The 15700-nt window shown below is 33.5% G+C and overlaps 1 protein-coding gene across 2 annotated transcripts in view; it reads left to right on the plus strand.

Annotated features, from left to right (window-relative positions):
- Window positions 1–15474, plus strand: part of MEGF10 (multiple EGF like domains 10) — a 165245-nt gene extending 149771 nt beyond the window's left edge. For both annotated transcript variants that reach the window (XM_074199623.1, XM_074199624.1), the window contains 3 exons: window positions 6888–6932; window positions 11288–11494; window positions 12679–15474. In XM_074199623.1, the coding sequence (XP_074055724.1) occupies window positions 6888–6932; window positions 11288–11494; window positions 12679–12851 (425 nt within the window). In that variant the 3' untranslated portion in view covers window positions 12852–15474. The remainder of the gene's footprint in view (window positions 1–6887; window positions 6933–11287; window positions 11495–12678) is intronic.
- Window positions 15475–15700: the final 226 nt, after the last annotated feature.

Here is a 15700-nt window from a genome sequence, read left to right on the forward strand (position 1 = left end):
AGACAAAGAAAACTGTCTAGTCTCTGTTAGTCTATTTGTGTGTCATTCACCTTAATATGACCAAGATTCGGGAAGTAGGGTTGGTCTCACTTAAGAGTGCATGTTTAGGTCAAGTGAACCAATTTGTTTAAAAGGAGCAGACATGGGGGGGAAAAACTCAGATTGAGAATTACACTTGTATTTTATAATTGTTCAGTTGTTCAATCATGTTCAATTCTTCATGATCCCATGGACCATAACACTCCAGGCTCTTCTGTCCTTCACTTTCTTTCAAAGTCTGTCCTACGGCATGTTCATTGTTTTCATGATACTATCTCTCTATCTCATCCTCTTCTGTCCCCTTCTTTTGTCTTCAATCTTTGCCAACTTTTCCTTTTCCAAGGAATTGTTTTCTACTGAGAAATGTGACCAAAGTATTTTAAACTTTAGTAAACATTTGACTTTCCAACGAAAATAGCCTGAATTAATTTCTTTAAGTATTCACTGATTTGATCTTGCTATCCAAGGGACTCTCAAAAGTCTCCTTCAGCAACACAATTTGAAAGTGTTGATTTTGCAGAACTCACCTTTTTTTTTTACAGATAATTATTTTTATTCTTGGTTTTCCAAGTGATTTGGTTTTCCAAATGACTTGCCTAACTTTATTATTTTTTATTTTTTTAAAAATTTTATTTATTTTGAGTTTTATGATTTTTCCCCTAATCTTACTTCCCTTCCCCACCCCCACAGAAGGCAATTTACCAGTCTGTACATTGTTTCTATGGTATATACATTGATCCAAATTGAATGTGATGAGAGAGAAATCATATCCTTAAGGAAGAAAAATAAAGTAAAAGAGATAGCAAGATTAGACAATAAAATATCAGGTTTTTTCCTAAATAAAAGGTAATAGTCCTTGGTCTTTGTTCAAACTCCACAGTTCTTTCTCTGGGTACAGATAGTATTCTCCATTGCAGACAGCCCAAATCGTCCCTGATTGTTGCACTGATGGAATGGGCAAGTCCATCAAGGTTGCTGTTAGTGTGTACAGTGTTCTTCTGGTTCTGCTCATCTCGTTCAGCATCAGTTCATGCAGATCCCTCCAGGCTTCTCTGAATTCCCGTCCCTCCTGGTTTCTAATAGAACAAGAGTGTTCCATGACATACATATACCATAGTTTGCTAAACCGTTCCCCAATTTGAAGGACATTTACTTGATTTCCAATTCTTTGCCACCACAAACATGGCTGCTATGAATATTTTTGTACAAGTGATGTTTTTGCCCTTTTTTTTTTATCATCTCTTCAGGGTATAGTTCCAGTAGTGGTACTGATGGATCAAAGAATATGCACTTTTTTGTTGCCCATTGGGCATAGTTCCAGACTGCTCTCCAGAAAGGTTGAATGAAGAACTCACCTTTCCCTATAGTTCAACTCTCACAGCAAAACATTGCTACTAGAAAAACTATAGCTTTGACTATATGGATCTTTGTTGGCAAGGTTTTTTTAGTATGCTTTCCATATTTACCATAGGTTCCCTTGCAAGTAGGGTCTTTTGATTTCATGGCTGTAGTCACTATCAGCAGTGATTTTAACCCCAAAATATTTCTATTTCTTCTTCCTTTATTTACCAAGAAGTTATGAAACAAGTCACCAAGATCTTAAGGGTTTTTTATTTGTTTGTTCATTTTATTTTATTTTATTAGTGTTAAACTTCAAGAAAGCTTTTATATTCTCTTCTTTCACTAACATCAAGAGATTTTTTTAATTCTTTTTCACTTTCTACCACCAGAATGGTATCGCTAATCTGCATATCTGAGATTGTTGTCATTTTTTCTGGCAACCTTAATATCAGATTTTGATATATTCTGCATATATATTAAATAAATATATATTAAATATATTAAATAGAGTGACAATAAAAAACATCATGGTATTCCTTTTCTAATCTTAAACCAATCTGCTATTCCATGTTCAGTTCTAATTGTTGTTTCTTAGCCCTGACAAAAGAATTTTAAATGTAGTCAGAACTGGTCCAGTCTCTGAACTATGACTAACTGAGGTTTAACAAAGCAGGTCAGAAGCAGATGAATCAGAAATCAAAAAGCAGTTTAATTAATTTCATTGTGAGAAAAAAAGTTTACAAACTGGAGTTTCCCCCCCCCCAAGTAGGAAGGGGTGGGGGGTCTTATGTCTGGAGAAGGGTATTTAACTTTTAAAATAACAAAAAGGCAGGACCCAACACGGTTATTCTTAAGTCTTGAGTAAATAGTTCCCATGGCTGGCATTTTGGGGGTGTTCTTGGGTCCTGTGGGAATAGTTATTAAGTTATTAGAATTGTTAAGTCTTGTGAACATTTGAAGTTATAAGGGTTATAGAATCTTGTGATTGTCCAGCAGAGTACAGAACCAGAGTTTGTGTGGTGGGAAGAAGAGTACAACATCTGATTTGGTTCACTTAGAGGTCACACATGCATAGGAATTATTAGGTGTAAGAAATTCATCACCTTCTACTACAGCATATTGGCCCTCTGGTGCCCAGGAAATTATTGATTCATATAAAAACATATATATCTTTCAGAGGAAAAATCTAGTCTGGTCAAAGCAATACATTTTGCCAGAGAGTGAGATTATCCAAAAGGTAAATACAAAGGCTTAGGGCCCAGCCTTCATTTTGGGTTTTTATCTTTAGAAAACAGGGTATCTCCAAATATCTTAACTGTTTATATACAGGGTCCTCAGGAGACAAGTAAGATATTCTGGTACTCTCATCTCTTTGAGAACTTGCCACATTTTTTTAGTGATCCACACCTTCAAAGGTTATAGTATGATAAAGAAGCAGAAGTAGATGTTTTTCTAGAACCCACTTGCTTTTTATATAATCTAGTGAATGTTGGCAATTTAGAATCTAGTTCTTCTGTCTCTTCAAAAACCAGCCTGCTCTTTGAATTCTCAGTTCACATATTACTGAAGCCTAACTTGCAGAATTTTAAGCACAACCTTGCTAGAGTGTGAATGGAGCACAATTATTCAGTAATTTGCTATTCCTTGACAATACCCTTCTTTGTGCTCTAGAACACTATTATAAACCCAGAGGGCAAAACTGATTTTTATAAATACAGAGACAGTAAAAACTGTTTCAAGGAATCTTTCAGAATAGTAGTAGTGTAGGGCGGCTAGGTAGAGTAGTAGAGGGAACACAGGCCTTGGAGTCAAGAGGCCCTGAGTTCAAATACAGCCTCAGACACTGAATAATTACCTAGCTTTGTGACCATGGGCAAGTCACTTAACCCCATTGTCTTGCAAAAAAGAAAAAAAGAAAGAAAAGAAAGACAGAATGGTAGTACAGAGATGGGTAAAGTGAGAAGATGAACAGGTTTTAATGAGTTCAGAGGGGGATTATAAGGCATTGGATTTGAAGCCAGTGATTCCAAAAGTAAAAGGGAAAAAAAGCAAGCAATTGTGCAGGTTAAAGTTTCAATACCTTATCTGGTGTTAAAAAATGGCTAACAACAGGCTTTAACTCTTTTCTCCAGTTTGGGGGAGGGAGAGAGGAAACTTGTTTAAATCTAAATCACAAATAATTTGGAAAAAACAAAAATTTTTGTCTTCAAGAGTAGACTACTGAGGTCTTCCATGAAAGATGGAACATAATTGTCTAGGTAAATTAGGAGAGTCATCTAAAAAGAAATTAAAATAGACCATCAATTTACAAGTTCCTAAATAAGATACAAATTTGGTAGTGAGTAGATAAAAATGAGGAACTGTAAACTTCGAAATTTCAGTTCTGATTGGAAAAAAGTGAAGGTTTGTATTGAGTTGTATCAGAAAAGTCTTCTAATTTACAAATCAGATTCAATAGAAATGGAATCCATTCTGGAGACAATTTGGACTGTGATCCAGGAGTGGGAAGATCTAAAATTAAGAAATTAATAGGAGCGGCTAGGTGGCGCAGTGGATAGAGCACCAGCCCTGGAGTCAGGAGTACCCGAGTTCAAATTTGACCTCAGATACTTAATAATTACCTAGCTGTGGAGCCTTGGGCAAGCCACTTAACCCATTGCCTTGAAAAAAAAAGAAAAAACTAAAAAAAAAAAGAAAAAGAACTTAATAATTAAAATAAAAAATGAAATACTAAAAAATTCTTTTAAAGATAAATAAAATTCCATGATTTACAAGTCAATTAATCAGAGAGAGAGAGAGAGATGGGGGAAAGGAGAGGGAGAGAGAAGAGAAGAGGGAGGAAGGAGAAGGAAAGAGAGGAAAAGGGAGAGAGAAAAGATCAAAAAGGGAATAGAAATAATTTACACAGACAATAGAGACCTGAAGTTCAATTTAAAAACAATGATAAATATATAAGGATACTCCTAAAAGTAGAAACATTTAAAAATACACTTCAAATTTTGATTTCTGGACAGTAGGAATATAAAACTATTGTTTTTTCACCTAAATAAGGACAATACAAAGGTTTCATTTTTGTCAATTATCAGAATTTCTAGAATGAATCACCAAAAGAATCCTAAGACTTAAGTTAGGATAGTATTGCATGAGAAGCTTTAGACCTCACTGAGGAAAAAAAAGAGATGAGAAGGCTTGACAACTCTGTAAAACTGAGATTCTACTTAACAAACATCTTCATTATTTCTCAGGAAGTTAGAATTAGTTTTGAGATTTTTCATGTTTTCCAAATGATTTCAAAGATTCTGGTATTGTTATGTATGTGGAAAAGTAACTGGAATGATATAATAGCCTTTGAAATTGAACAATTTGAAAATTTGGATTGCCTTGGGTTTCATTAATTGAGGAAATTTTTTTATTGTTCACAAAAAATAATGTGGGGAAAGTATTAATCATTTGATATCTATTAATGTTGTTTGAATTTAGTTTTATATGACTATTGTTCAATTGTTTAAGCTATGTCTGATTCTTAATAACCCAAATTGGGGTTTTTCTTGATCCAGATACTGGAATTGTTTGCCATTTCATTCTCTAGCTCATTTGCACATAAACAATGGAAGCACATAGGATTAAGTAACTTGCCCAGAGTCACACAACTAGTAAGTTCCTGAGGTCAGATTTGAGCTCATGAAAATGAATCTTCCTGATTCCAAGTCCAGTATTCTATTCATTAAACCATCTAGCTGACTTTCACTATGTTGTTGTTCAGTCATTTTTTTTTCAGTCATGTCATACTCTTCTTGACTTATTAAAAAAAGGCTGACTTATGGCCTTGGTTTCCTCATCTGGAAAATAATCTGGAAAAGACAACGACAAACCACTTCAGTATCTTTGCCAGGAAAATTCCAAATTGAGTCATGAAGAGTTGAACATAATTGAAATAACTAAATAACAATTTAGAAATTGTCTAACCCGGAAGCATACCATAGAGAAGAGGCTGACCTTAGAGATACTCCCAAGAAAACTGGATGATTTTAGGGAATGATTCTCCAAAATTGAATAGATTATGCTTATCAATATATATTTAAATAGCTCTTGCCCAGGGAGCAAAAACTTCTCCACTACTACATGGTATTTGGTTAGTGTTCTGGTACTCTAGGAAAGTCACACCTTATATTACCTCTCTCCTTTAACAAATAACTAAATAAATTTCCTTCTAGAACTATTTCAGATTTTAGGGTTTGTTCTTGCAACTAGCATGAGTTGCTCTAGTAGCCATTGTTGCCATACCTTTGTAGCTATAAAAGCTAAATTGATAAATTCTCTATGCAGGTTTCTGAATGCAGCTGGTTAAGAATGCTAAAACTGGAAGAAGAACAAAATGGTTTATCATGTAGTTTTATGAACTTATTTCAGGATGGAATGATATTATAAAATAATAAATTTTATTTTGTGTTCCATGTTTTAAGACCATGATTTTTTTGTTAGCATTATATTTATGAATTTCTTGCCTTGTGATCTGGGAAATAGTTATATAGAAATGCTATTTATTTATGGGATGATACCTTTGTATCATTAGAAAGTTAGCTTCTCTTTTGATCTGATTGTTCAGATTTTATACCTTTCAGCTATTACTTCTTTAGGGACTTGTCTGGAAGGCAGAATGGTTGAAAATTGTCATAAGTATTCAAATGGATATACTCAGATTTGTCAAAGTTAACTTGGTATTTTTATATGAGTTCTGTGAGAAATTGCCAGTCCTTCTGAATTTTCTGTCTTGGCAAGTTTGTGAAACTTAACAGCTCTATGAAAAATTAAGCTACAAGAAGGTCACCAAGTGACCCTTTTCTTCCCACGATATGATACTAAGAAATGAGCTTAAAGTATACCTTCAAAAGGGGAATGAGAAAAAATATATAGATATATAAAATATATTAAAGCTGTATTAAAGCTTACTTTGAAAAAGACAACATGCTCAGTTTATATATCTTGGGCCTGAGCTATATGGGGTTGGTATCTTTATTTCCCATTGAGTAAAAAATATGCTAAAATGGTCTTAATAACTGCAGTTGATTTAGGAACATTAAACTTCTGCTCTATTGCCAATAAATCAATGAAAAAAAGGCCAAAACAACCAAAATCTATACCCTAAAACTGAGTTTGCTACCAGCTGAAGTAGTCTTATTGCAGTAATAAATTCATTTTTTTTTCAGTCTGACAACTCACTTTTTTTACCCCAATCTTGTAGACCCTATGGTGAGTGAATTTCTCTTTAGGTTTTCATGGAACTGAGTCTCAGTCTCCCACAAAATCCATTAAATTTCTAGTATATACATATACATGTACATACCTATACATATATACATATATGTATATATGTACACACACACATATATATATCAGGGTTCTCATACTCCCCAGTGTCTCCAAGCTTGTTAGATTCAATAGATACAGCTCTAGCATTCATTCTACACATTCTCATTGTTTTCTCTCCCTTCTGAATTGAATTACAGGTGCTTTTGGACTTGATAGAGAATACATGAGGAAATCCTTAAAAGGTAAATTTAAATTGGAAGAAATAATTTTTCATGTCTTTTATAACAATAGTATGGGGATTTTATTTGTAGGCAACTTATTGTATATCTTCTCCAAGTTGACAGTGTAGAATCATAAAATCTTGGAATATTAAAAATACAAAGAATCTTAAAAATATTTCCTCCCCCTTATTTTACAAATGAGAAAATGAATATGCTAAGAGATCATTTAGAGAAGTAGGAGTGTATTTTCTAACCCTAACCCTGAAAAAACAAAAGTAATATTGACCAATATAAAAGGGAAATAATTCAAATAAACATGGTATGATTTGGAGGGCTGAACATTAGGTAACTACATTATAGTCACATAGGAAATCACAAGAAAAGTGGTAGAGTATAGTAGCCCTATTAAACATAATTTCACAGTAAAAAATATAGCATGATGATAAGACTAATAAAGGAGAAAAAATTAGTAGTGGCACAGCAAAAGTAAACTCATAATTTTTTCACATAGTAATAGCTAACATTTATTTAGCACTTATTAGAAGTGAGGTAATAATAAGAGCTTTAGAATTCATTTTTGAATTTGATTCTAACAACCCTGGAAGATTATTATCTCTATTTTGTACATGAGAAAACTGAGGGAAACAGATTAAATGACTTTTTTCAGAGTCACTGGCAAATATCTGAGCCCAGGTTTAACCTCATGTCTGTCTGACTTTTATGTCCAATGCTCTATCCACTGTACCAGTTAGCAGCCCACATTGAGACTTGTAACCTAGGTCTGAGGAAAAAGGTGAATCAGGAGAAAGGGACTAAGAATGTTTACAATAATGAGATTTGGTAATGGGACTTTAGTAACAGTGTAGTTCTTTTAACAATGGCAAAATTCCAAATTGGTTACAATAAAATCCTTACCATGTTCCTATTGCCCTGAGCAGCTAGTTTAAGTAGTCTTTGGGGGGTACTCGATAAATATTCATAAAAATTTAATGAAATCTATTACATATAATTTTTTATTAGTGGTCAGATCCTATGACTTTATCTATGATATGGGACTATGGTATATTCATTTTTGTGAAAACAGATTGGCAACACAAATACAATTTATGATCTTAGCAGTTGCTTGGGCGCTGAGGATTTAAGTGACTTGCCTTTGGTCATGTCAGTGATGTCAGCTAGTCTGAGAGAGGAGGGGTTTGATCAGTCAAGACAAGACAATATGCTAAGTACTAGGAATACAAATAAGAAAAAGAAAAGTTCCTAAAGGAACTTTCAGTTCATTGCAGGAAGATAACACACAAAAGAAAAATGAAGAAAAACATGATGGAAAAGACCTTAGGAGAGCAACCTAGTTGGAGCCCGAATCCCTCCATAAAGGAAGATTTGGGGAGGATCTCATCCCTGTGTCCAGAGAGGGAATGTACTGATGAGGGATGAGTTCCATGGATGATTTGATCTTGTAGGATATGAAGTTTGTGGGGGCATCATGGGGAAGACCAAAGGAATATAATCCTGTGGGAATAAAGAAGTCTTCCTGGCTCTAAAACTAACTTTCTATTACATCATGATACCCATTAGAAAATAATTACCATAAAATACTTTAAGACTTAGTGTTGTTTTTATCCCTATTTTATACTACAATTGAAAAATATTATTAAACATACATATTGTAGCTATTATTCCCAAAGTAGATAGGAAACAGACAATATTATGAGGCAGTATGATATAATGGAAAGAGCACTAGACTAGGAAAATGGAGACTTGAATCCTATCTTCTACTGTTAAAATCTATGGAATGTGACTTTGGGACAATCACTTCCTCTCTAGGTCTTTTTCCTTCTCTGTAAAATGAAGAAGTTGTATTAATAACATTTAAAGTCTTGTCATTGTTAAATATTTATAATTTTTAGATATAGATTATAAAATTCAGATGCAAAGATTTGTTACAAACAAATATGAAAACAGTGGAAGATCCAAAGGAAAAATTATGCACGCTTTACAATATTCAATTAAGTTTTAAAAGCATTTATTAATTAACTACCTTGTGCTAGACAAGAGATACTGAGATATATATACCAAATAGTTACTAGTATCAAAGAGTCTTCCTTCTGGGGGAAGGAACAATAAATAGATAGAGCCATAAGTATAAAAGGGAGTACCTTGCAGTAGTCTGAGGGCTAAAAAACAGAAACAAAGAATTGAAAGAAGAAGTCCCTAAGATGAAAAATTGACATATGTGGAAGTCAATGAGACTTTGAACTTGCCTGAAGGGCAACCTGTATTCATAACATTGTCTCTCACCATTCTTCTTTGTAATATCCCAGAATATATTGGGGGATGTGGAACCAATAGAACTAGAACCGATATCTAATAGCTCTTGCCTTATGGGGTGGGGTAGATGGGAAAGGCCTTTGGAGAGCAGAAGGATAATTGAAACAAGAAGGAAATAGACTTCTTCCACCTCCTCTTTAAAAGTGACGAACTATCACCCAGCTGAAGAAATCAAAGAGAAAAGTTTCCAAGGATAATAATTTTTGTTCTTCATTTTTGAAGAAGACCATGACATCAGGGAGGTAATGCCATGACAAGCAGGTGAATTAGATTGGGGGGGGGTGGCGCCTCACTTTCTCCTCCAGAGTCACCGAGGTTCAGTGGCCAGAAATGAATTAGGAAGACTAGAGAAGGTCCTGTATGTGAGGCACTCAGGCTTAAGTGACTTGCCTTAAGAGTCAAGTGTCTGAAGTCAGATTTGAACTCCTGTTTTCCTGACTCTAAGACCAGTGCTCTATCCACTGAATCAACTAGCTGCCCATTCTAAGTATCCTAAAGTAAAGTTGATTGTTCTAATTAAAGTAGCACAATGACACCTAAGCTGAAAAGAGTATTGGAATAGTCCAGCTAAAGATAGTGAAGTATTTATTAACTAGTATAGTCAGTGACTGAAGGTGGGAAAAGATTGTAAATGTCCAACAATAAACTGTTCCAGAGATGACTACAGAGACTGTACCCCGAGATGCAGTTAACTATATCTGCCTAATCAACCACTAGTTAAGTGAGTTGCCTAGCCTCAAGAGTCCAGAGCTAAGCCTGGTGAGGATCAGAGGAGTAACCAAGCACTTCTTAGATTCAACCTACCATTTTGAATAGTGGTTTGTGGAGTGAGCTCAGAGAAGATACTGCATATAGTAAATATGATCTCATTTATACACACACATATATATGAACTCATATAATCCATCTACTATATGCAGTATATATAATACATATATACATACATGTAGCATATAGTATATATGTATAACACATATAAATGTATAGTATATGGTATACGAATGAATAGGATATACATGATAAATACAAACTAATTTGGGAGATGAAGAGGAAAGCCTTTCATTGTAGAGAATTTATCCAATTTATCTCATATGTATTATTTATAAATAGTTCTTTGCAGGTTATCTCCCTCATTATACTGTGTGCTCATTGAGATCACTTTCTTAGTATCCTCCAGAGCTTGGCATATAGTAGGTGCTTAATAAATGCTTATTGACTTACTGACTGAAAATAATCCATGAAAAAGATGGAGGTGAGAGATGGAATGTGATGTATGGAGAACATCAAAGTCAACTTATTTGACTAGAATGTAGAATTTGTGATAGGGACAATATAAAATAAATCTGGAAAGATAGGTTACAGTCAGATTATTAAGGGCTTTTATTTTTATTATAAAGATAATGATGAACTGAAGCTAGATGAAAAAATCCCATTAAACATTATTAAGTACTACTTTGTGGTAAACCCTAAAAACGCAAAGATATAAATAAAACAATCCTTGTCCATAAGGTGCTTATATTATAGTAGTTGGAGAATATGGTGTTGGGTGGGTAGGTGGGTGGGGGACAGGAAAGGCATAGATATTAGTCAGCCACAACTTAAGAATACCCTTGTTGCTAATTTATACATTTTATTTTAAAGGATATAGGAGATGGTTTTAAAAACTTTTAGAGTCCATATAGTAAAGTCATGATGGAAACCAGCATTAAAAATATAAAGAATTTTCAATTGTTCAGAGTGAAAGATAATTTTTCTGTTTTTAACTAAACTTTTTCTGTCTCTAGCTCCTCTGATTTGGCCATCATTATATATTCTAGTGACACTTTCCTTGAGTTTACAGAGAAGTGATGCAAAATCTTTTGGTCATTTGACTCATTGATCTCTATTCTTTCTTGAAGTTTGTGTTATAGTTTGTCACTAGGGGATGAAACAAATACTCAGGAACTCCAGTGAATACATTTCACTTTAATGTTTTCTTTCTTAGTAAACTAGCTCAGTAATCTAGTATTAAAACTACAAAGGGTTGTTATTTTTTTCTTCCACAGATTTAGTAAAGAATTCTGAATATAATTCAAGTAGCTGTTCACTAAACAGTTCTGAAAATCCATATGCTACGATTAAAGATCCACCAGTACTCATACCCCAAAACTCAGAGAGTGGCTACGTGGAAATGAAGTCACCAGTACACAGAGACTCTCCATATGCTGAGATCAGTAGCTCAGCTTCAGCTAATAAGAATGTCTATGAAGTTGGTAAGAGAATCCAGTGAATATTAAATTCTTTCATGTTATTTTGGAAGTAAACTAGAGCAACTATTGAATAATTATTAAAAACATCATTTCATCTCCCCAATCCATACACAAAACAATGCCTTTAAAGAAAAAAATGACATTTTTTAAATTACCAAATCATTTATCGCTATCCCTTTCTGTCTCACTAATAGACTACTCTTTTTTTAAGCAGTACCAATTGTTTTAATGATTACTGCTTTGTTCTACAGTTTGAGATCTCTTACTGATGAACTCCACTGGTGAACTCCACCTCCTCATTTTTTTCACTCTTACCCTTGGGATTCTTGACCTTTTATTCCTCTGTATAAACATTATTATTTTTTTCTAGCTCTATAAAATATTCTTTGGGGAGTTTGATACAGGACTGATGAAGCAAATTAATTTAAGGAGGTACTGTCATTTTTATTATATTGGCTCAAGTTACCATAAATGACTAATAGCATCTCTAGTTTTGATAGGGAGAAAAAGAAAACAGAAGAGCTCTGAATACTTGAGATGGCAGATGACTAGAGAGGAAAGAAAGACATGCTACATTCTGCTACCATAGCAGTTTTGTCAGTATATTCAGCTTTGCAGAATACATACAAATTGTTTTTTATATACACTTGTATTTGTAGTTTTATTTGTTAAATGTTGTATACATGGAACTTATTTGAAATCTTATTCAGACAACATGAAGTTAGAGTTGTGAGTTTTTTAAAATCATAACTTGATTTTTTTAATAAAGGGATTTTGCTCCCAGAAGAGTCATTTCTGGAAAATTTGTATACTAGAAGGGTGGGATGGAGGCTGAAATGGAGGGGGTTGAACTAGATGATCTCTAAGCTCCCTATCATCTCTAAGTCTATAATCCTACGATTGAAACAGAAATTTAATGTGCTATTAATTTAGTTGCAAATTATTTGACATCTCTGATCCAGCAAAGTCATCATCCTCTTGCACTGTAATGTTAATTATGATAATCAATGAATACTTCATCTCAACAATGACAAAATAGTTTGATTAAATCAGAATTTTTTAGCATTCAAAATTATACATCTGTATTTTTATTTAAAAACTCCCTAATGTTTCACATATGCAAGAAATGTTTTATTCTTTGTTATTTACTTGCCATTTTTTATAAATGTCTGTTTTGGTTGTCACAGAACCCACAATGATTATTGTACAAGAAGTATTAAGCAATAATGGACCTCTCAGTCAGGATCCATATGACCTTCCAAAGAACAGCCACATTCCATGTCATTATGATTTACTACCTGCTCGAGATACTTCATCATCTCCTAAGAAAGAAGTCACTAGCAGCAGCAGCAGTGAATGATACTTTATTGGACGTGGTAGAACATTTTTAAGAACTCTACTATAGTTCTCCTCCTTGTAATTTGTCACCTTATTGGGATGCTAATCAATGTGATAGTCAAATGCTAAATATTAACCAAGAATCTCACAATTTTATATGTGCTGAAGGTGCTTAGTAGGTGACAGACTGAGGAGATGCTAGTGCTCTCATTCATGACTGTTGATCTTTAGCTACACAAGAAGCACATTGACATCATAACACACAATCAAAAAGCACTCATTTGCAGACAGACTTCACACAGGAGTTGCAGTGAGTACAAAAAACAGACTTCGTCTGTCTTCAGCTTCCTCTTCCATTGTAGAGCTATACGCAGGATTATGCAGTCTTTCAAATAACTTAGTTCTAAAAGGCGATTTGAATCACTAAACATCCAGAGAAAAGCAGGCCTACTGAATCCAGTCATGCTGCCAAATTACTATGGAGTGGCCTCATATATTGAAATATTATATTATTCCAGGAAAAGTATATGATAACACGACAGTCTAAAAACAATTTCAATTTGCAAATAAAAAGTAAACAAAAGTATGAAAATATCAGGTCTAGACTAGGTTGCAGTATACACAATTTAGAATGGTTTTTTCATAGAAAGAATACAAAAAACAACCTTACAGATTCACCAAGAAGTGGTGTTTTATATTCAGATGTTTGATTCTAAGGACACCTTAGTACCATGACATTCTCATCTAGTCATAAATTCTATACGCAGCTCCACTAATAGAAATCCATTAACATAGCAGCAATTATTTCGTAAATATGTAAATCAATCATTTTATTTTTTGACAAAACGGATGGATGTGTGCATGAAATGAAGCAGGATGTGATGAATGCTGTAAACTTACAAGAAAAAGTTTAAGTTTTATAACATTAGTGATATAGAATAATTACAAAGAGTTTGGATTAATTCTTTTCCTTAAAAATGGCTGCAAGATCTCTGTTCATGTGTCAAAAAAAAAGTTATTGATAGTTGATATAGCATAACTATGCTTAAGCTGGTCTTTTGCATGGCAAATAACTTGATATGTAACCAGTTTTTTCCACAAATTTTTTAATTGTATATTTTAAACTATGTTTTTATGGTGACTGGATTGTTACTGAAAAAATATTGTATGTTAATTTTTCTTGTGTTTTTGATATTCATCTTTTGTTTAGTCTGGAAACATTTCTATCAGAGGAGAAGAGTGTCAACTGGTATTGAGTAGTAGCTTTATGGTGGTCTCTAAATAGGGGTTTTAGCATTTGTCACCTGATTTTCTATTATAGGGCCCTCCTGGAAGATCTACAACTAATATGAAAAAATTTTACTTCTATCATAGGGCTATGCTCTTGTATTAGTGACATAATAGCAATGTGCATCTTACTCATAATTGCATTTTCCAGCCCTCCTTGATGATCCTTTTTAGGATACAGAATATTATACAATTTCTTTTTCTAGGTTAACATCCTTTGATTTTCTTATTTATGGGTTTCCAAAGTTCATAAGATGTAGAATCTACATAATGGTTCAATCCTTAATTAATTAACATATTTCTTGAGTGCTCACTATGGAGAATCATTGTTTTGGACATTGTAAGAATATAATAAAACATTCCTTCTCTCCTGATACCTCTTGTAGTGTAAAATTCATATCTCAGAACCCCAGAGAGATCTGGTCCTGGGAAGTGATGGAACAGAACCACATTCATATTTAATTTTTAAAATGAGGATAAACTACTTTAGCACAATTCCTCCCCCCCACTCTGAAGAATCAGTGGATTTCTTGCAGGACTCTGACATTGGAGGAATCTGACTTCTACATAATTTGGAAGCCAATGACATTTTCCATAGTGGCTAACCATAGAGTCTCAAAAGGACAATCAAGTAGGAAATGTCAGGAGCTGTACAAAGAGGTCAGAAGATCAATTCTTTTTAAAAAAAATTTTTTAAAGGAAATTCTTTAGAACTTTATTAGGAACTCAAAATGATGGCCTCTTAATGTCTGAAAATAAGTCAGGAAAATGTTGCTTTTTTCATCACATAGTTGGAAATGAAAAGTGCACGCTTAAAGACATCAATATCAAGTCTGAAAAATAAATGTGAATATAAGACCTGTAAAATTTCTGTAAAGAATATACTATTTAGAATGACTGTTTCACTGAAAAATTATTCATACACTTGAAAAAATATGAGATACTTTCAAGACATTATAGCAGTAGAATAAATCAAACCATTTCACAGATTTTTCAGAACCATTTTGTCATCTAGGGGGAAATGAGATTTTTCTGGTCACTTTTACATAACTATAGGTATTAAGATAGAGAACACCTGGTGTTTGAATGAAGTGAAATTGTGCTATAACAAGTTTCAGATCTGAAAATATAAACCCCTGAGGTTTTCTTCAGTCATGTTGAATTTAATTTAGTAATGATGTCATCAAGATACTCTTATGGAATGTAAAGATATTTTTCATAATGTGTGAACCCCTGTTTATTTCTCATATTAAAAAAAATCTTCTTACTGTGTGGTAACATAAGCCAGAGTTATCAAACTTGGGCTACATGAGACTGGAAGATCCCCCAAATGAATCCAGAACCAGATCAAAATGTAATTGGCAAATGTTTAACAAAATAAATAAAAATATTATAAAATATATATTATGTTAATTTGTTATTTTCTAAGTCAATACATTACCCACAGGGATCCATTTCTGTTTCATAGATTTAAGCTGTTAAAATGCTTAGTAAGACCTACCATAAGACATTATCTCATCAATCATTAAGGTCACCCAAACTATTAATCTTTGCCTACACATAAATGGATTGTCAATGGAAACA

This window comes from Macrotis lagotis, chromosome X (assembly GCF_037893015.1).
Source record: "Macrotis lagotis isolate mMagLag1 chromosome X, bilby.v1.9.chrom.fasta, whole genome shotgun sequence".
Lineage (NCBI taxonomy): Eukaryota > Metazoa > Chordata > Mammalia > Peramelemorphia > Peramelidae > Macrotis > Macrotis lagotis.